Genomic DNA, 20,741 nt, shown 5'->3' with positions numbered 1-20,741 from the left:
CTCTCCCTCTCTCTCTCTCACACACACACACACACACACACATACACACATTCTTTCTCCCTTTCTTCACCTCCGCTTCCATTTTTTCCCTTTATGTCTTCCCTCTTTCTCCCTCTTTTATCTTTCTCTCCCTCCTTCCTCCTTTCTCTTCTTTTCTTCTCTCTTTCCTTCTCTTCCATTCCTTTCTCTTTCTCCTTTCTTCTTTTGTCTGCCACTGTCTTTCTCTCTGTTTCTTCCTCTTTTTTGTCTATCTGCCTGTCTTCTCTCTGTCGATCTTTCTCATCTGACTAAAGTATATCGAGAGATAAGGGCTTAAAAGTCAGCCCTTGGTGGCAGAGTCCAGGGTCCCAGCCTTTGAAGTACCCAGAGGCATCTTCATCAGACCACCTAGGAACCATCAACAAAATTCCCCTTGATCCCTGACCAGAAAATCTCTTTTCCACTTTGACTCTGGCCAAGCAAACACCTTTTCTTCTGGCCTGTGGGCTCTCCAACCTGCCTCCCCATTGCCTCAAGACAACCACTAATGAAGACAAGAGAACAAAGTATCTTGGGCCCCAACTGTCCCTCCAGTATGAAAAGTTTATACTGGAAATGGCAGTGGTAGGTTCTCTCATGGGAGGGATTACTGTCAACTCTGAGGAAAAAAACAGTCAGCTCCAGGGAAAAACACTATCACTCCTTTCAGTCTGGATCACTTTCTTGTTGCTTTACTCCCTCGCCTGAGGCCTGTTGACATAACTGGCAGTGGGCCATATTAAGAACCATTTCTGATCTTGTTCTTCCTGGAAGTCAGTCATGCAGCCCTCACTTCCCCTCCCTGGACCTCAGGTTCCAAATCTCCAAGATGAAGAGGTTGGACCAGGAGTCTCCTAGCTCTGATATCTCAGGTGGCCCCAAGTGCCTCTCTTTGGTCAGTTCCAAAGGGCCTAGAACGTCATGGAATCAGAACTGACCCCTGTGGTTCTTCAGACCAACATATATCTAAATAGGACGGCCTTGTCTAACACCCTCTTCATTTCTCCCCCTCATCTACAAGCTCCAGGTTCATGGTATCAAACTCTGATAGCAAACCATACATCAGGATCCCCAGGGGCCTTACATGGGCTTAAAAAACCAGGTTAACATGATCTTTGTTCTATTGTTATCTCTCTTTATTTTGCCAAATATTTTCCAATTACATTTTTTAAAATTTTATTTATTTTGATTTAATTTATTTTAAACCCTCACCTTCTGTCTTGGAGTCAATACTGTGTATTGGCTCCAAGGCAGAAGAGTGGTAAGGGCTAGGCAATGGGGGTCAAGTCACTTGCCCAGGGTCACACAGCTGGGAAGTGTCTAAGGCCGAATTTGAACCCAGGACCTCCCATCTCTAGGCCTGGCTCTCCAACCACTGAGCTACCCAGCTGCTCCCCCCCAATTACATTTTAATCTGACTTTCTGATTGCCCATTGGCAATTGTTGGAACCCTCTGGAGATCCAGCCTCCTAGTGAGCAGCTAATTCCATTTTGGTGCAACTCTGATGCTTAGGAAGCATCTCCTTACAGGGCACCCCAATTTCCCTGCTCTGGAATTGCCTCCCCCAAAGCTTCTCCATGTGGTCTCTTGGATCAAGCAGATCCTCTGGGTCTTAGAGGCTACCTTGGGTCCTCTGGAATTCTTTTCTTCTCTCTAATTCTTTTCTTCTAAACCTTCTCATTTGCTTCCAAGGCCCTTTCTTCATCCAGCTTGTCCTCTTCTAGACACATCCCAGTTCAGTTTGTCAGCTCCCTGATACCCCGAGGAGCTGTGCTGGGTCTGGAGGCTGAGGGCCTGGATTCGATTCCTGGCTTTGCCAGTCACTCATCATGGCACTTTAGGGAAGTCATGAGCTATTGTTGCTATATGAGTGACTGGGCTAGAGTGGGGTGTCCTGGAAGTGGCAGTGGGCTATGGGGTTCAGAGGAGGGCAGGACCCAGACCTGCATTAGAATCCTGTCTGAGGTACATATTAGATGTGAGATCCTGGGCAAGTCATTCACCCTCTCCCTTGATTCAGTTTATCTTGTCTATAAAATAAGAGGCTATAAAATAAGAGATTTGGTGGCCTCTACAGTGCTTTCCAGCTCTAAATGAATGACTTTCTGATCCTGCGGCCTGAACGCAGCACGCTAGAGGGGCGCTCCCTGTCCTGGAGTGTGGCGGGAAATGCCACCCTGGCCCCAGTGCTCTTGGCTGGGTGCCACCTATGGGCACGCTGGAGATGGCGGTTTCTTGTGACATCATTTCCTAGCAGGGATCTACTGCCGTCCCCTGACCACTCGGGGTCTTTGGCTCATGGCTGCGGTCTAGCCTGTGCCTTTCCCAACCTGTTGATTTGGGGAATTTAAAATGGGGGCCTCCATTTAGCCCAGTGTGACCTCTTCTCGGTAGATCAGACTCCATGTTTCAGACTCTAGATGGAGGGTCTCCCCAAAGATTCAAGGCATTAAAGCTATTAAAGACTTTGGGGACCCTCTATATGGGCATGGGGGGGGCAGGAAGTGGAGAGAGTATCCGAGTTCAAATCTGGCTTCACACACTTCCTAGTGGTGTGACCCTGGGCAAGTCACTTCACCCTGTTTGCCTCAGTTTTCTCCTCTATCCAATGAGCTGGGGAAGGAAATGGCAAACCCCTCCAGTACCCGTGCAAAGAAAGTCCCAAAGGGGGCCAGGAAGGACAATCAAAGTGTGAGTGTGCGAGTGGGTGTGCGTATAGGAATGCGGATCAGACTGAACTTTTCCGTGGCCGCTGGCTCAGCCGCAGAGAAGTGGCCCTTCATGGTGGATAAAGCACTCCAGGGCCGCAGGAGCCACGGGCTGCCGAGTTCTCGGAGAGGAGGAAGTGCACGTGAGAGGACAAGACAAGAGGCGCCATCTCTGCCGAAGTGCCAGCGTCCTGAGGCCCTGGGCGCTCCGGTCAAAGCCCGAGCTTGGCCTCGGCTCCCCCGCCCTGGCCCTGGTTCTGCCCTCCCAGCAGGGCCCGAGGCTTGGTGGTGCTGGTTCTGCCCTCCCAGCAGGGCCCGCGTCCTGGGCTCTTCCAGATCCCTGCCTTAGAGCCCTCTGATTGTCCAGTTGTGTCTCCGGTCCAGACCCGTCCCCCCGCCCTGCCAGAACCATCTCCTTCCAAGGCCAGGCCCGGCGGGGATGCCGGAGTTGTGAGGCTTTGGCCGACCTCCTCTCTCCACCCCCGCCATCGGGCCCCCCGTGGCTCCTCTGGCCATCCATGCGTGTGACAAGCCCTTCCTCTTCCAGATTCCCATTTCTGCCCTCGTCTCGTTCGTGGAGGCCCTGGAGGTGGGCTACAGCAAGCACAAGAACCCCTACCACAACCTGATGCACGCAGCCGACGTCACTCAGACCGTCCACTACCTCCTGTACAAGACGGGGGTTGCGGTGAGTGCTCGAGGGGCCCCGCGGCTCTTTGGCTGCTTTCTTACCTCGTCCCGGGGAAGCCAGCCGTATGGGGGCTCCGCTGCGGCCCAGAGAGTCACCAGGACTGTCCTGGGCAAGGAGACCTTCTAGGGAGCAGAGTGGGCCAAGGGGCGCCCCTGGGTGACTTGGGACAGCTCATGTCATCTCGGGGGCCTCAGGTTCCTCATCACTAAAAGCAGGGTGCTGGCCTGGATGGCCGACTCGGACCGGATCTGCCTTCCTTGGTGTCCTCGGGATTCCTCTGGGGGGCTGTGGAGATGGGGCGAAGACAAGCCCACCAGGGGATGGGAGGGAGGACGTGAGGTCCTAGAAGGCACACGCTTCTCCGGTTCTGGTTCGTACCTCAGGAAGGAAGAACCTGTAGGGAGCAGCGAGGGGACTCAGTGAATGGAGAGCCAGGCTTGGATGTGGGAGGTCTTGGGTTCAAATTAGACATTTCCTAGCTGGGTGACCCTGGCCACGTCACTTCACCCCTGTTGCCTAGCCCTGAGCGCTCCTCTGCCTTGGAGCCATTGCCTAGGGTGGAAGGGGAGGGTTTCACATAGTCAAGGGAGCCTTTATTCCTCCCCGTGGCGTGTCGGGACCGGTGCTAGGAAGCAGTCCTGGACAGGGAACAAGGAGCCACTTCCCTGGCCGCAGGGGTGACCACGTAGAGACCCAGAGGCCCTTCCCAGTCTGACCCGGACCCCGAGCTCAGGCGAAGGTCCTTCCCTACTGACAAAGCGGGACGCAGCCTCCGGTCCTCCGAGTGTCCATCCTGAGCGTTGGGAGAGCCGCCCGGGCGGTGCGCTCTGGGGAGGGCGGCCAGGTGGCGGGAGGGCCGGGTGAGAGGGGCGGCCTGGGAGCGGGGAGGAGCCTCCAGAGAGTGACCGCCGCTCCCATTGCCCCCACGGCCTGCAGAACTGGCTGACGGAGCTGGAGATCTTCGCCATCATCTTCTCAGCGGCCATCCACGACTACGAGCACACGGGGACCACCAACAACTTCCACATTCAGACTCGGTGAGCCTCTGTGCGTGTGTACACACGTGTGGACTGTGTGAGGCTGGATGAGTGTTTGTGCGTGTGTGTGTTGAGGACAGAGTGAGTGAGCTCGGTGGATGGAGAGAACCTGGCTTCAAATCTGGCCTCGGACACTTCCTAGCGGTGTGACCCTAGAAAAGTCACATAACTGTGTTTGCCTTGAAAATGGGAATATCAGTAGCCCCTACCTGACACATGCCAAGTTTTGTGCACCTTTCAGTGCTAGTTGGGACTGTTTCTAATGAATCGTTATTAGGCAAATCACTTAAACTCTCCTGGCCTCAGTTTCCTCTTTTGTAAAACAAGAGGATTCAGTGACTTTAGGGTCCTTTGCTGTGCTAAATCTCCTCCAATCCTATGAACTTTAAACGTGCGGAGCTCGTCGTTTTAAACTTCTGTAGTTAGCAGTAACAAGGGAAAATGCCATTAAAAACCGAAGACTTGGGGGCTGATTTCAGATTTAACGTGATTGAAGAGAAGAAGACATTCAAAGGAAAAAGATGAAACAGGACCCTTTCTAGGAAAAGCCTGAGAAGGGAACCCGAGACCAGGCGGATGATGGTGGCAGCAGAACTCGAGGGTCCAGGGAGCCACGCGCGCTCCAGGGCTTTCTAATAAAAAAGGAGACCTTGAAGAGTCCCTGATGCCAACTTGCGGAGCCCCAAAATGAGCCCAAGTTGCCTTTAGCCCATAGTTTCATGGCAGTTATATTTTGCCAACCCAGAAAAAGGGACAGATTTGCAAAGGTTTTCTCTATGCTTGAGAACATTCTTTCACCTTCCTCCTTGGATTCATCCTTGTCCCTGGACTGCCCCAGAGAAAAGAAAACTTAGCCTGAAATCCCCCAGAACATGGAAACGCTCAATGATTTTCCTCGGGACTATAATTCTCAACTGTGGTGGTGAACCCCGAAAGGCTGGGGTGACGAGGAGGAATCGAATGATTTCAAATCCCATTGCCAGTGTAAGAGGGAGATTTTTAGGTATTTTATAGATATATAATCAAAGTGTGGCCGCCAGGAATCAACCATTCAGATTGATTCCGTAATTAAATTAGACCCAAGTCAGGACCGGGTTGAAGGTAGTTTATTTACAATTAGGAAGGTAAAAGGTAAGGAAATAGAGAGAGGGAGAGGCTAGTCCAGGCCTGCAGAGGCCTGGATGGAGAAAGAAGGTTAAAAGGCTAAATGAATGAAGCTACAAGCCACAAGGCCTAACAGCCAGATAGGCCGGAGCCTGCTTAAGGCACAGTCTGGAAGCGGCCTGGGTAGGCCAAGGAAGTCAGCCTAACTTACCCACATGATCATTCAGAGTGGAAGCCCTCTGAGGTCTCAACCGAGATTCTTCAGCACCAAGTTCAAAGCGGGAACTGCCCCAACAGGAAGTCACCAACATCCTTAAAGAGATGGTGTCTCTGGTCACTTCCTGTGGTCCACCTCTAATTCAAGTGGACAAATGGCAGCCTCTACACTGATTTGGACTGCCCAAAGGGCCGTCCCTTGTTCTAGATTTGCTACTCATTGTCACGTGTGGGTAACTCGTCTCCCCTCCCTACTATGGGAGGTGGGGATGACATCATCTCTAAGCCTAGGGTAAGTAGAGTTTAACTATGAATGGGCTAGAGCTAATTCTACTTACACACCAGCCTCCTCCAAGGATGCGAAGGGCTAGCTGTATTCAGGCTGCAGACAGCCTTAGAGAGGGGGGTACCTGAGAGCCTGTCAATCTGAGCTGAAGCGTGCATTTTCTTTGGAAAAATGTGTAATCCCAGCTCCAGGCTTCCTCTGCTGGCTGCCTCACTCATGTATGTGTGGGCGATTCAGACCAGTTTTAGTATTACTCTAAGTCAAGTCTAGATGGAAAGGGAGATTTATTGGCAAAAAAAACAAATCACACCACGCAAACCCAATGTAAACGATAGCCAAAGTATCCGGTGTTTCGTATTATCTAGGGTGCTCCTCCAGTTCTGGAACTCGGAGAACATGAGCCACATATTTCCCCTAAAAGGACTCCAGAGTTGATTAAGAGCATCTAAACCGCAGGGGAATACTGCGTCGCCCAAAAAGAATACTGTGCAAGGAATCAGCTTCTGCTCTTGGCTTACTTCTAGAGAATGAATTAACTACTATGTTGTTACTCACAAAGTAACTAGTATATATAATATGAAGCTATATAGGGGGCAGCTGGGTAGCTCAGTGGATTGAGAGCCAGGCCTAGAGACGGGAGGTCCTGGGTTCAAATCTGGCCTCAGACACTTCCCAGCTGGGTGACCCTGGGCAAATCACTTGACCATTGCCTACCCTTATCACTCTTCCACCAAGGAGCCAATACACAAAAGTTAATGGTTTAAAAAAACATTAAGCTATATATTATATTATATATATATATAGCACCTACTATGTACCAGTCCATGTCCTAGACAAGTATGGTCTCATTTGTGTCTCACAATAACCCCAAGAGGTAGTTGCTATTATAATCTCCATTTTCTAGATGAGGAAACTGAGGCAAACAGATCTTAAGTGTCTTGTCCAAGGTTACACGGCTCATAAGTGTCTGAGGCTGGATTTGAACTCAGGTCTTCCTGAGTCCAAGCCTAGAGCTCTATCCACTGCACCAGGTCACCAGTAAACAGCACTGGCTGTTTCTAACCATACAATAAGCTGATTTGAAGTGGTCAAAACAGGAAGTGTCTGATTTATTTCCGTTGATTCTGGGTAACTATGGGCTAATTCCTGAGCCTCTCTGAGACTCAGAATTATTTGCTAAGTTATAGAGAGGTCGGTGGAGGGGGTTCCCATAGGGAAGAAATCACAGACCTTGACAGTGTAACTTCCCTTGAACAGCAGCTCTACAGATGGATCATTGGATCATAGATAAAGTGGTAAAAGGGACTTTCAGTCCATCTAGTTCAATGCTGTCATGTTACAGATAAGGGAAACTGAGACCCGGGTTCTGACTTGCCCAGGAACATCCAGGGAAGTAGGCAGCAGAGGCAAGATCTGAGCCAGGCCTCCTTCCATTGTGCCATCCAATCTAGGATGAAAACCCAGGTACCCTTGAAAGGCACCTGAGTCGATCAGTAATGATCAGCCCAGGGTTTGGCAGAATTTCCTTGGCTTCCTAGGCTGCCTCCATGGACTTATTCATCATGATGACTCTTCCTATCCATGTGCACTTGTCTCCCCCATCACTCCCTGATCCAACAGGATCTTTCCAGATAGCACCCCCGCTCCACGTGACTCCTCTCCTTTCAAGGTCCATATTGCAATTGGCCGGCATCTCTGAAGGAGGGTTTGAGGAGTCCAGACCTGTCGTTTCGGTGGTTTGGGAAATTCCTGGGGCAGAAATTTCTTTCCCTGATGAAGATGAGCAGCTCACCTGCAGCCTAGAGTCGCCACTGGCTGATTCACAGCTTCATAGTTAGATTCTATCAGGGGGAAATCTTGAATCCAGACTTTCCTCAGCCCAGTTGCCTATCCCCCGCTCCAAGAAGCTTCTCATAAATATGTGAAAAGCTTTTTGGAAGTCTCTGGGAGAGCATGGTTTAAGGCAGCATGATAGAGTGGGAAGAGCGATGGCTTTAGAGATAGAGGACATGAATGCAAATTCTAGATGTGCGTATTGCTAGTTACATGGACGTGGTATCCGTGGGTCTCCGTGTCCTCAACTGTAAAACGAGGAAACTGGAGGAGATAACCTCCGAGGTTCTTTCCAGCCCTGGAAGTGTGAGCCTGTCATACACGTGAGGGGCAGCCAGGTAGCACGGTGGGTAGAATCCTGAGGTTGGGATCTGAAAGACTCATATTCATGAGTTCACATCTTCCTCAGATACTTTCTAGCTGTATGATCCTTGGCAAGTCACCTATCTCTGTCTGCCACATCTGTGAAATGAGCTGGAGAAAGAAATGGCCAACCACGCCAGTATCTCTGCCAAGAAAATCCTAGATGAGGTCGTGGAATTGGACAAGAGTGACCCAGCTGAACATCAAACATGCGGCACCCCACATTTAGAGTTGGCAAGGACCTCTGAGGTCATCCTGTGATTCCCGAACTCTTTGGTCTCAGGAACACTTTATAGTTTTAAAAATTGAAGGCCCTCCGGAAGTTTTTTTGTAGTTATAGCTGTAATTAATTTACCATGTTAGAAATGAAAACATCTTAGAATTATTATAAAAATTATTTTGATCTGTATAGATCTAAACTATAGATCTAGCATAACATCCTAATTTTTATCAGATAGGGAAACTGAAACTCATAGAAATGACAAGGTAGCACTGATAAGAGTTGGCAGAGCTGGGATTTGAACCCAGATCCTCTGGCTCCAAACCCAGGATTTCTTCTCTTCTTATATCCAGATTTTATGGCCAGTGGCAAACACCACCCTAGCATGGCTTGATTGCTTCTGCGATATTCTGACTATTGATCATGATGATCTAGTTCTCTCTTTGCCATCTTGCATTGGTTATTGGGCAGAAAGAGGCCTGTGCATTGAGAAAGGTAATGATGAAGCAAAGAGAAATGAAGCTCTTCATTGCGGCATGGGAAAACTTCCTGAAGAACAAAAACAAAAACAGAGGAACAGAGTTGTAGAGATGCAAGAGATCTTGGAGGCCACCAGTCTTAGGGGGCTGGTGGTCTGCAGGTTCAATTGAGTCAGTAACATGACCCCGAGATCTCAAAAAATGAAGGTGCTCTTAGATGATATTTGTGTCCAGAATGATCTCCTCCCTGGTAGCCTAAATTAGTTCACATCTGGAGGTTAGTATTCAGTCCTTAGTTTTCTATGATCATAGATTTAGAGCAGGAAGGGACCTCAGAGGCTGTTGGATCCAGCTCCGCCATTTTACTCGTGAGGAAACGGAGGCATAGAGAGCTTCAGTAACTTGCCCAGGGACACCAAACCAGTAAATATCTGAGGTAGATTTTGAACCCAAGGCTACCTGACATCGCCTTCAATGCCCAATGCTTCTCAGAAACCAGTGTGTTCACATTTTGTGGGTTTTCTGTTTCTTTCTCTCCAGCTCAGATCCAGCCATTCTGTACAATGACCGATCGGTCCTTGAGAACCATCACATCAGTGCAGCCTATCGACTTTTGCAAGAAGATGAGGAAATGAACATTTTGTCCAACCTTTCGAAGGATGACTGGAGGTGAGACCCAAAGAAAGCCAGAGAGCCATGTTTGGGAGAAGGGCTAATGAGACAGATGAGATCTTTTAGGATGTGTTTACTGTTTAGTTCTCTCTCTCTCTCTCTCTCTCTCTCTCTCTCTCTCTCTCTCTCTCTCTGTCTGTCTCTCTCTCTCTCTCTCTCTGTCTCTCTGTCTGTCTGTCTCTCTGTCTCTCTCTGTCTCTCTGTCTGTCTGTCTGTCTGTCTCTCTGTCTCTCTCTCTCTCTCTCTCTCTCTCTCTCTCCATAAGACAAATACTTTACAAAAGACAAATGTAACACAATCACAATCTACTCTGCAGCTTGATCACAAGGTTCTCTTCTGTCATTTAACATGGGGATAATTCAGAAAATGGCATGAGAAATACTTGAGGGCAAAGAACATGGAGTCATTTCTCTTCTCATCCCTGGGTCATTCCTTCAAGGACCAACTCAGATGCCACCTCCTACAGGAAGGCCTTCTTGTTCTTAGTTTTTAGAGCTCTTTATATACTTCAGCATTTACAAGCTGTGTCCACCCGGCAGAATGTAGGCTCCTTAAGGCACAGCTATTATTCATTATGTCTTTCCATCTCTAGTATACCTATTAAATAAGTTCTCATATTGGAGAATAGTTAGCCTGTATAAGAGTCAATGTGCTATCCACATTGATCCACTAATCCAGAGGAAGAACTGTGGGAGTGGAAACGCAGAAGAAAAACAACTGCTTGACCACATGGATTGATGGGGATATGATTGGGGATGTAGACTCTAAACGATCACCCTAGTGCAAATATTAATATGGAAATAGGTCTTGATCGATGACACATGTAAAACCCAATGGAATTGCTCGTTGGCTACGGGAGGGGGGCAAGAGGAGGGGAAGGAAAGAATATGAATCAGGTAACCATGGAAAAATATTCTAAATCAATTAATTAAATAATTTTTTTCAAATTAAAAAAAAAACAGTCAATGTGGCACAGTAGACAGAAAGCCAGTTTCAAAGCCAGGAAGACTTGAGTTCAAGTTCTGCCTCTGACATATTCTGGCTCTGTGACCTTCAGCAAAGGCTCTAGGCAACATTCAAAAGATGAAGTCACAAAGACAGCTCAACCACCACCAAATTGTCTTTTATTTATAGCATATTTTTTTATTTTTTTTATTGAGAAGATAAGTTATGTGGAGAGTTAGTCTCAGAGTCAGGAAGACCCGAGTTTGAGTCTTGCCATTCACACATACTTGCTGTGATAAAAACAAGGTTTCCTATAGGAACTGTCCCTTGTACTGAACTTGGAGGGGAAGTAAAGCTCTAAAAGGCAGAGGTATAGGTGGGTGAGCCCTATGGAAAAGAAGAGAGCTGGGAGATGGCAAACACAAACTGGCCAGTTTGGTTGGAACAGAAGAGTGTGGGAAGGGTCAATAACTCAGGCACTCCTGTGGTGTCCCTGCTTTTCTCCAACCATCACCCTCCATTGGAAACTGGTATTCTGCTTCTCTTTCTCTAGCTTTGATAGATGAGCCATTTGCCTTATCTATGTAGGAAGCAAAGTCCTTGAAATCTTCTTACCATGCTTCCCTTTCCATCACCCATTTCTGTTTGTTTTCCCCTATTAGAATATGAATCCCTTGAGGCCAGGGACTGTCTTGATTACCTTCTTGTATGTCTCCAGACAATGCCTGGCACAAAGTAAAGGTTTTAAGAGTGCTTTATTTATCTCTCTAGGCAACTCTCTAAGACAAGAAGTTAACAGAGAAGGTGATCGTTTGTATTGGTAGATGGTCTTCACTCATGAGATCTCTAAACTAAGACAATCCCAGGGTCAATCCTTAGCCCTGTCCTATTCACTGGAAAGTACTACTTTCTAGTAGCCACCTGGAAAATGGGCAACTCTTCACTGATCTGTGTTTAACAAATGCTTATAGGATCAATGAATTCAAACTGGAAGAGACCTTAGAGGTTATCTCGCCCAACCTCCTCATTTTCCTTTAGGGGAAGTCGAGGCTCCGAGTGGTTTAGTGAATTATCCAAGGTAGTAAGTAGTATAGTCTTTGCTGAAACCCAGGGCTTTGTACCCCAATTCATGGGTCTTTCCATTACCCTACACTGCCTCCCTCTTCAATAAGGAGCATTTTTCTGTCACTAGCTGGAAAGTTTGATGAAAAAAACAAATCTGAACTTAGAATAGGGTGTTTTGTGTTTTCTGCCCTGCAGAGGGTTGGGCCAGTGATGGACGGTAGGCTCTTTGGGTATTGACCATCTTTGGCAGCTAGTCAAACTTGTTAGGAGGAGGAGGAGGATTTCTTATGGCTGGCTCTTAACTCTGTCTCACAACTTATTTTCAAGTATCACTATCCTCTAACCAGTACCCACAATGAGCCATATTCTCTCTGTGGTTCCTGCTCACAGGCTGCATTCATTTGTAATTTCAGGGTGTCCATTGATTGTGTCTACTTAACATTAAGGCAACTGGGAAATTAGAGTAGAAGTAAATAAATTGGGAACTAAAAAAAAAAGCTATTGACTTAATAAACAAAATGAAAAGCTGGATCTTTGAAAAGACTAACAAAATCAATAAGCTTCTAGCCAGTCTGATTAAAATGAGGAGCGGAGAAAGTCAAATAAAGAAAAGAAGAAGCAAAACAATTCATTAGAAGTAATCATATACAACTACATGTCCCCCAAACCCCTAAAATGTAAAGGAAAAGGATTCTCTCTTTCACTCCCCCACCTCTTTCTCTCCCTTCCCCCATCCAAATATATACACAGAACCTAATTCATAGAACAGGCAATAAATATTTTAAATAATATATTTTAGGTATTTCAGCTGTAAAGGATTATGGAGGGATACTTGGTCTAGATCAGTGGTTCCCAAACTTTTTTGGCCTACCGCCCCCTTTCCAGAAAAAATATTACTTAGCGCCCCCTGTCACATACTATCACCGCCCCCTTACAGTTATTCACCGCTCCCAAATGCACCTGTGGCCCCTGGATCGCTGCAGCACCCACCAGGGGGCGGTGGTGCCCACTTTGGGAATCACTAGTCTAGATGGATTTGTAGGTGGATTCTTTGAAACTTTTAAAGAATTAATATCTATACTGTACAAACTATTCTAAAAACTGGAGGAATACAAAAATTTGCCCAATTCCTTTTATGAGACAAATGTAATCCCAATACTTAAACTAGAGAAGAGTAAGGAAAGAAAACTACAGACTGATAACTCTAAGTAACATCCATTTTATTTTATTTTCAAAAACTCTTACTGCCATCTTATAATCAATGTTGTGTGTTGGTTCTAAGGCAGAAGAGCAATAAAGGCTCCACAATAGGGATTAAGTGATTTGCCCAAGGTCACACAACTTTGAAGTATCTTAGGCTTGATTTGAACCCAGGACCTCTTATCTCTAAGCCTGGTTCTCAATCCACTGAGCCACCTAGCTACTCCAACAAACATTAGAGATACAATTAATATAATTAATCATTTTAAAAACCAAAATACTTCAAATTGAACATTTATATAATTTAATTCAAATAAAGTTTTTGACAAAGTATAATACTCACATATGGCAAAAAATCTGCTAAGTGTAGCCATGAAATAGAATGACCATTTAAAAATATTATAAAATATTATGTTTATATATAAATATTCTAAAACCAAAAGCCAGTATCATTTGCAATTATTTATAACAGTAGCTTTCCCAAGAAATGCAGACAGAGAGCAAAGACAACTTCCTTGCCCCAGAGTTCCTTAAGAGCTCTAAAAATGCTAGACATAATGGTAAGAGAAACAAATTTAAATGATAAACACAGGCAAATAAGAGACAAAACTGTCCTCATTTCCTGATGACATACTAATTTACTTAGAAAATCTTAGAGAATCATCAAAATAAGACAACTAATAGCTTCATTGAAGTAACGAGATCAAAATATACTCTCCAAATCAATAGCATTTCTACATTGTGATAACAACATCCAGGAGGAAACAATAACAAAGGAAGTGCCATTGAAAATAACTACAAAATGCGTGAAATTCTGGGGAAGTATCCCTGAAAACACATTCAAGACTTAGATCTGATTATAAAACATTTAAAGAAATAAAGAACAACTTAAATAATCGGAAGGTCATGGTTGGGCTTTGGCAATATAATGAAATGATATTTTTTTAATCAATTGATGGATTTAGTACCATGCCAATCAACTTATGAAGAGGCTGCTCTACAAAGTTACACAAAATAACAACAATTAACTTGAAGAAGCAAAAAGATTTTAACCTTAATATAAGTTTTGTGGTTTTTTTTGATAGTTGGGGTAAAAGGAGAATAGCTCTTCTAGCCTACAAATTGTTCTATAAAGCAGCGATTATAAAAACCATATGATACCGTGGATAGATCACCGGGCCTGGAGTCAGGAGGATGCGGGCTCAAATCTGGCTTCAGACACTCCCTAACTGTGGGATCCTGGGCAAGTTGCTTAAGCCCCATTGCCTAGCCCTTGCCCTTCTTCAATATTGATATATTGATAAAGAATTAATATTAAGACAGGGTTAGAGGTACAGGTTAAAAAATATGTTCCTGAATAAAAAATAGAAAAGTAGTTCAGTTAAAAAAAATTCCATCTGGAAGATCTAACAAATGGGCAATCATGGGTTGCCTCTCACCAAACCTCACTAACCACTTGGTTATCCCATCTGGTGGACATAAAAGAGGCAGACAACACGGGAAGCTCTTCTACAACCTTCCTGTCAATGCTCCCTCATTTTCCCTTTTTAACTGGAGCCTAACCCTCCCTCCTTTCCTATTGTTGTAGGAGGGACCCCCGAGTCCCAACTCCACTCTAACCCTCAGTCCCTCTCCCCAGATCCTCTTCCCCAACTTTGCGACAGGGATAGGGCACTTCTATCATCTTCTCACTTGGATAGGTGGCCTCAGCTGCTTGTATTATTTGGATGAGCATAGAGTCACCTATTTCAGCCCTTCTGGAAGGTGGGAGACCACCAGCCTTGACAACCATCTGTTTGGTAACACACCCTCCAGACCCCCTCCCCAGGCACTGTTATCTGATCCATCAAAGCATCCTAATGGACCTGTCATCTAGCTTACAGCTATGCCCTTTCCATCCTCTCTGAAGCTCAACTTTCTTCTGTGTGTGGCCTGTCCCATCTACAATGGGAATTCGTTAAGAGCCGGGAATTATCTCACTCTTCCATTCATATCCCCGATACTTAGCATGTTGATAAGCCTTGAGTAAATCCCTAAGTGATGATGCATTTATTGCTTTCATTCACTCAAAAATCTAATGCTTAGTAAAACTGTGAACACAAATTAGTTGAGGGGGAAGAAACCTCTTTTTGACAAGAATTTGGGGGAAAACAGGAGGACTTTCTGGTAGAAAGTTTAGAGCAACATCTTATACTGTTTATCAACATAAACAAGCGAGACCTAAATATTCAAGGGTGGATTCGGTCCCTGTGCCTCCCCCTGACATGAAAGCTATGTATATGCAGAATTACGAAGTTATACACACACACACACACACACACACACACACACACACACACACACACATGGCTATATAGATACAGGCATAACTACACATATACAAACACAAATATATAGAAAATCTACGTAAATAGAATTATGATCAAATCATTTTCTTAGCCATGGTCAGGGGAGCGTTCTTAACCACCGATGAGAGAGAAGCAGCTTCCAAACAATGACTGGATCATCTCTATGACCTAGAATGGAGTTGATGAGTCTATTCTTTATGCTTTCTTAGATTCTTTAAGGCAGGGGGTGGGGGGGGGATAGTTTCTTCGTGTCCGTTTCTCTTCTTTCTAATCCTCCCTTCACAATGAATAAGGCATCCAGACTAAATAATCTATCCCATCCTCATGGTCGTTCCCTCCACAAAGATATCAATTGAGTGGCTACAGAAGGCTCAGGCGTGTCAGAATAATTAGATGGCATTGCCCAGAATGAGAGAAATGTTCCCATTTTTTCTTTTTTTTTTCCTTTTCCTTCCTTCCCTCTATTGCATCTCCACTTCAGGGAATTCCGGACCTTGGTGATCGAGATGGTGATGGCCACAGATATGTCCTGTCATTTCCAACAAATCAAGGCCATGAAGACGGCATTGCAACAACCAGAAGCGTGAGTCCCATCAGTACCCCATGAACTACTGTGGGAAACAAGCCAGGGAGACTGCTTGACTCTGACACTGAACTTCTAAAGCCCTTTAAAGGAGCTTCCTTGAGTGTCCAGGAAGGCAGTTCTGTCCAGAAATATTAGCCCTGTGATGGCAGAGACCAGAATTGGCCATTTTCCTTCAGATTATCAAGTTCTATAGAAAAGAGATGTTTGAATTTAGTATTAGGAGAAACTCATGATTTCCAGGGTTTTCCCAATCCAAGGAAAAAGGAACTGTGTATTCAGAGGTTAGTAACAATTAATTTCCCTTTGCCCTTTGGAATAACTAAATCAGGAATCAGATTAGAAGATTCCATTTTACAGATGAAAAAGGGAGGCCCAGGAAGGTTAGATGATTTGTCCAAGATGATACAGATATTAAGGATGTAAAATCAGGTAACTTAGAAGGTTGCTTTTTCTGGAGTCTTCTGTATATTAGATCCACCAGGGGTTAAATATCCCATTCATGGGTTGGGGCAAGATCATATTCTTCACTGTTGGCCAGAACACGGTGTGAGCACGTGTACTTTTTCCCCTTAAGTACTTAAATAAAATGATGGAGACAGCTTGTCATTCGGTGACTGGTTCCCTTGGCTTTTCAGAATCGACAAGCCGAAAGCCTTATCTTTGATGCTGCACACAGCTGACATCAGCCACCCAGCTAAAGCCTGGGACCTCCATCATCGCTGGACCATGTCCCTGCTGGAAGAGTTCTTTAGACAGGTAACTGGAACAATCACGCGGTCCTACTGTAGCCTCCTCTTGTTGGGACTCATGCAACTGGGCAAGATTATTCCCTTTTCTTTCATTTTTCATTTTAACTTTTTAAACTTACCTTCCATCTTGGAATCAGTACTGTGTATCGGTTCTAAGGCAGAAGAGCAGTAAGGGCTAGCAATAGGGGTTAAGTGACTTGCCCAGGGTCACACAGCTGGGAAGTGTCTAAGGACAGATTTGAATCTAGGACCTCCCATCTCTAGGCCTGGCTCTTAATCTACTGAGCCTCCCAGCTGCCCCCATTCCCTTTTCTTTAACTGATTTTTCTTGATTTGGTAGATGTGTAACCTGCTGGGGATATTTATTGCCTGTGGGTTAGAACAGGGGAAAAGAACAAGACCGTTTCTTGGGACCTCAGCAATTTCACAGTCTCTTGGGTTCCCTTCTTCTGGACTTTCTGAACCCATTGGATTCCTTTATTATTAAAATATTTAGGAAGTCAACTTTGTTTCTTTTCAGAAGTGCTATGGCATGACTCCCTTTAGTCCAAGACTCATTCTAGCTGCAATTTTTACTTTAATTTGTTAAAATTAGGATCATTACTTTAGTGCTAGAAGTTGCCCACAGGAGACATTCAGTCCAACCATCCCATTTTTACAGATGAGAAAACTGATGCCCAAAGAGGTTAGATGATTTGCCCAAGGTAATACAGAGAGTAAAGGCAAAAATAAAAAATGCAGAGCAGAGCAGAGTAGACACTTTGACTCTCTTCTCTGTAGGATTCTAGATACGAGACCATCATGGCATATAAACATGTCAATACAACTTGCAGGGTGGCGCCTTGGACTCTATTTGGAGTCCTAAATCTGCCACATCCTGAGCAGACAAGTGAATGTCTGTCATTTTGAATGTCAGTTATTTTGCCTGTTGAGCATGGAGGGGTGGCATCAGAGGACCTGGGTTCAAGTCCCCACTTAGTTTTTACGGCTTGTGTGCTTATGGGCAAATCATTTCACATTCCATTACTTCATCTAAAAATGAGACTGTTTGACCCTTAAAGTCCCTTCTAGCTCTCTATCTAGGATCTGTGGCACCTGCCTCACAGGGTTATGGTGGGATATATATAAAGAAAAGACCGCAAATGTGGCTCTTGTGTTGGAAGCTCGCTCCTGACACGAGAACACTAGTGGAGACCTTTTACACTTCTGGGTTACTGTTTCCCACCCCCATCCCAGTGGGACGAGGGAATAGCAGTAGCTAGAATGCCTTGGGGGCATCCCAGAGCTTCTCTTCTCAGTCGCCTACAATTTGAAATTTTCCATTCCCAGCCTAAATCTGTGATTTCCTTGATGAAGGGAAATTCCTTCCTCTGATGCTCATCACACCTTCCTTGGCATCCTAAAGTCTCTAGGAATTGCTAGTCAAATGATTTGCTCAGGGTCACCCAGCCAGGATGAGTCCAAGGCAGACTCCCAAGAATCCTCCCAAGGCAGGGTTCCGGCACAAAAAATATCTTTCACTCCATGGCTGATTTTTTCTTTCCCAACTGTATACTCTAAAGCCCTGGGAGGAAAGTTCAACAGGTATTAAGTGTCTCTGGTCGTGAGGAGGAATATACTATGGTGACTATGGTGTACTCAGGTACAAGAACAGTGATTCCCAAAGTGGGCGCTACTGCCCCCTGGTGGGTGCTGTAGTGATCCAGGGGGTGACGTGATGGCCACAGGTGCATTTATCTTTCCTATTAATTGCTATTAAAATTTTAAAAAATTAATTTCCAGGGGGCGAAGTAATATTTTTTCTGGAAAGAGGGCGGGAGGCCAAAAAAGTTTGGGAACTCCTGTGCAAGAGTAAGGATTTTTTTCTGCTAAACCTTTGATTCAAGCTGGCATGTGCCATAGTCTTCCTGATGCCAAGCTGGTCTTCTGTTGACTCTGCAGTGCTTTCCTCCTTCATCACATCTGATTCTTCATTTTCTAAAGTTGAATTTGATGCCAGCTGGGTTAGCTGACTCCATTTTTTTAATCATTATAATTTAGTAAATTATTTTTATTGGCAGCATTTAAAATGAGATTCTGCCTTCCACAATAAACAATCCGTAGAATATAGGTACAAAATTATTTTACATCCAGCAGTGGGTTTAAAATTAAAAGGGGAAAAAAGCCCCCAAAGTTATTGAACCGGATCTTGAGTAATGCAATGAAATTAGGGAATGCACTTAGCCCCTGTGAAACAGTCCTTCCACGTTTGAGAGAGTAGCTCATATCTTCTCGGTTTAATAATTACATTTTCCAAGTTCCAAGCCACTGCCTCAAGATGAGCTTGGAATGAAATATTGACTTTCAAAGGTCCGAATTGCCCTTCTTATGAGTGCTAGAAGGGCTCGAATTTAAGAATACTTCTAAGGACTAAACTGCCTCAATTGATATCCGGTGGGGATTTTTTTCCCCCATATGACAAAGATGGAGACAGTGAGATGCTGAAATTTAGCAGCTCCCTGATGACTCTTGGAATCTTTCTGCAGAGGGATATTGCTGAACCCAATAGCTCGTGAGCAAAAAAAGGCTAAATTAAGCTAGGAGTCTTCCTTCCTCCATCTGGGGGACCTCCTCTTCTGCAACCTGGTTGCTCCTTCCCATGGTAGCTCTGCTATCTATTCCCTTCCTCTAAGTGGGACCCTCCTAGCAGAGACCTCAGAGCATCCTGGGGTCTCTATCACTGCATCAGCCCCACATGAGCTGTCGGTGACTCCTCTGTCCCCTGCCCAGTTATCGCTCGGGCTGAGGTGGCTCTTTGAACGGTCTGGGGACACTGGAAACCATTCTCTAGGCAAGCATCATATACTGCCAATATGCATTACATGTTGATTTTATGCTGAGCTGTGGAAGGAGTGGTGAGACATACGAGAGAGAGAAAAGGGGATTTTAGAAGCCATTTAGCCAACCCCCTCGTTTAATGGATGAGGAACTGGAAGCCTATAGAGATGAAATGACTTCATTAAGGTTCTCGAGGAAGCAGTGCAGTCTGAGTTCAAGTTGGGTCTTCTGACTCTAAAGCTGGTGGGGTCTTTCCACATTCTATAATGCTGCCTCCACTCAGACGGATATCCTTCATCTAGAAAGTGGGAGGATTATCCTGTATTCTGAAGGTATAAGAAGAGTGATCTTTCTCTTGTGAGCTTGAAAAATCTTCCAATCTCTATTCTGTCTACGAATAGAAATGCTGCAATTTAATTTTATATTGATCAAGAAATAGTAATAAGTAAAGGATCCTGAGCTGCCCTGGGAGGCAGGAAAATGTGATACTCTCTGTATGATCTTGGGTTGGTCATTTCCATTGTCTGATCATCTCACCCCAGCCCCCTCTCCTCTGTAAACCTCAGTGACTCCCTTTTAACCCCTGGACCATCAAAGCAGCCATCGGCCTAGCGTGCCTTGAGTCTGGAGCTAGGGAAGGAAGCATTGTGTGCCTGACACACAGACACAACAATATAAACAGTGCACAGAAGGAAGCTCAGCCCTCAAATGCACTTCATTCCCATTGTACCCTGAGGGCTGGACTTCCAGATGGGCCAAACCCTTTTCCTGCATCTTAGAGGAAGTGACACAGAATTGGGTGCTTTTACTTTATGGCCTTTTGTATTCCCAGGGAATAGGACCTAAGAAAGGGGCAGTTTGGGGAGGAGGCCATCATTTCTGACTTTAATGATTGAAACCTTTAATATAATCCTACTTGAAATGAGACTGATAACAAAGTAGGTGAGAATGAATGGGTTTGGCAGTATCGCTGCCCGGATGTCCCACTGCCTCTGTTCTCAGATCAGGCCACAAATATTCAGCAATAAATAAACAAGTTTTCCAGCAGATTTTTTTAGGGAAGCCACAGAAAGAGACAGCAATCCCATGTGAAGCTCTATTCTAAATAAGCTGTCCCAAAACATAAACAGAATTCCATCACTACAGGAAGTGCGGTCATCTCTATTGTCCTCATTTCTACTGATTTTACTGATTATTTCTTTCGGGTCCCTTTTTGTTTATCTAGCTAGTGTCCCCTTTTCTTTTTGTTTGTTTCCATACATTTTTATAGAATTTGGTTTGAAAGTGATCCAATGAGAGAGAGAGAGAGAGAGAGAGAGAGAGAGAGAGAGAGAGAGAGAGAGAAAGAGAGAGAGAGAGAGAAATAGAGAGACAGACAGACAGAGACATAGAGCCACAGATGT

The 20,741-nt window shown here is 45.2% G+C and overlaps 1 protein-coding gene across 1 annotated transcript in view; it reads left to right on the top strand.

Annotated features, from left to right (window-relative positions):
• The window catches only part of PDE1C (phosphodiesterase 1C), a 336,052-nt gene that overhangs the window by 252,473 nt on the left and 62,838 nt on the right, over positions 1–20,741 (top strand). Inside the window, exons 7-12 of the mRNA XM_044675577.1 lie at positions 3,275–3,415; positions 4,355–4,455; positions 9,497–9,625; positions 15,668–15,769; positions 16,408–16,528; positions 16,862–16,892. Coding sequence (XP_044531512.1) covers positions 3,275–3,415; positions 4,355–4,455; positions 9,497–9,625; positions 15,668–15,769; positions 16,408–16,528; positions 16,862–16,892 — 625 coding nt within the window. The remainder of the gene's footprint in view (positions 1–3,274; positions 3,416–4,354; positions 4,456–9,496; positions 9,626–15,667; positions 15,770–16,407; positions 16,529–16,861; positions 16,893–20,741) is intronic.

The sequence above is a fragment of the Gracilinanus agilis genome, chromosome 1, assembly GCF_016433145.1.
Source record: "Gracilinanus agilis isolate LMUSP501 chromosome 1, AgileGrace, whole genome shotgun sequence".
In the NCBI taxonomy this organism is placed as follows: Eukaryota; Metazoa; Chordata; class Mammalia; order Didelphimorphia; family Didelphidae; genus Gracilinanus; species Gracilinanus agilis.
Note: the sequence above shows the minus strand (reverse complement) of the source record. Positions and strands in the feature narration are given on the sequence as shown.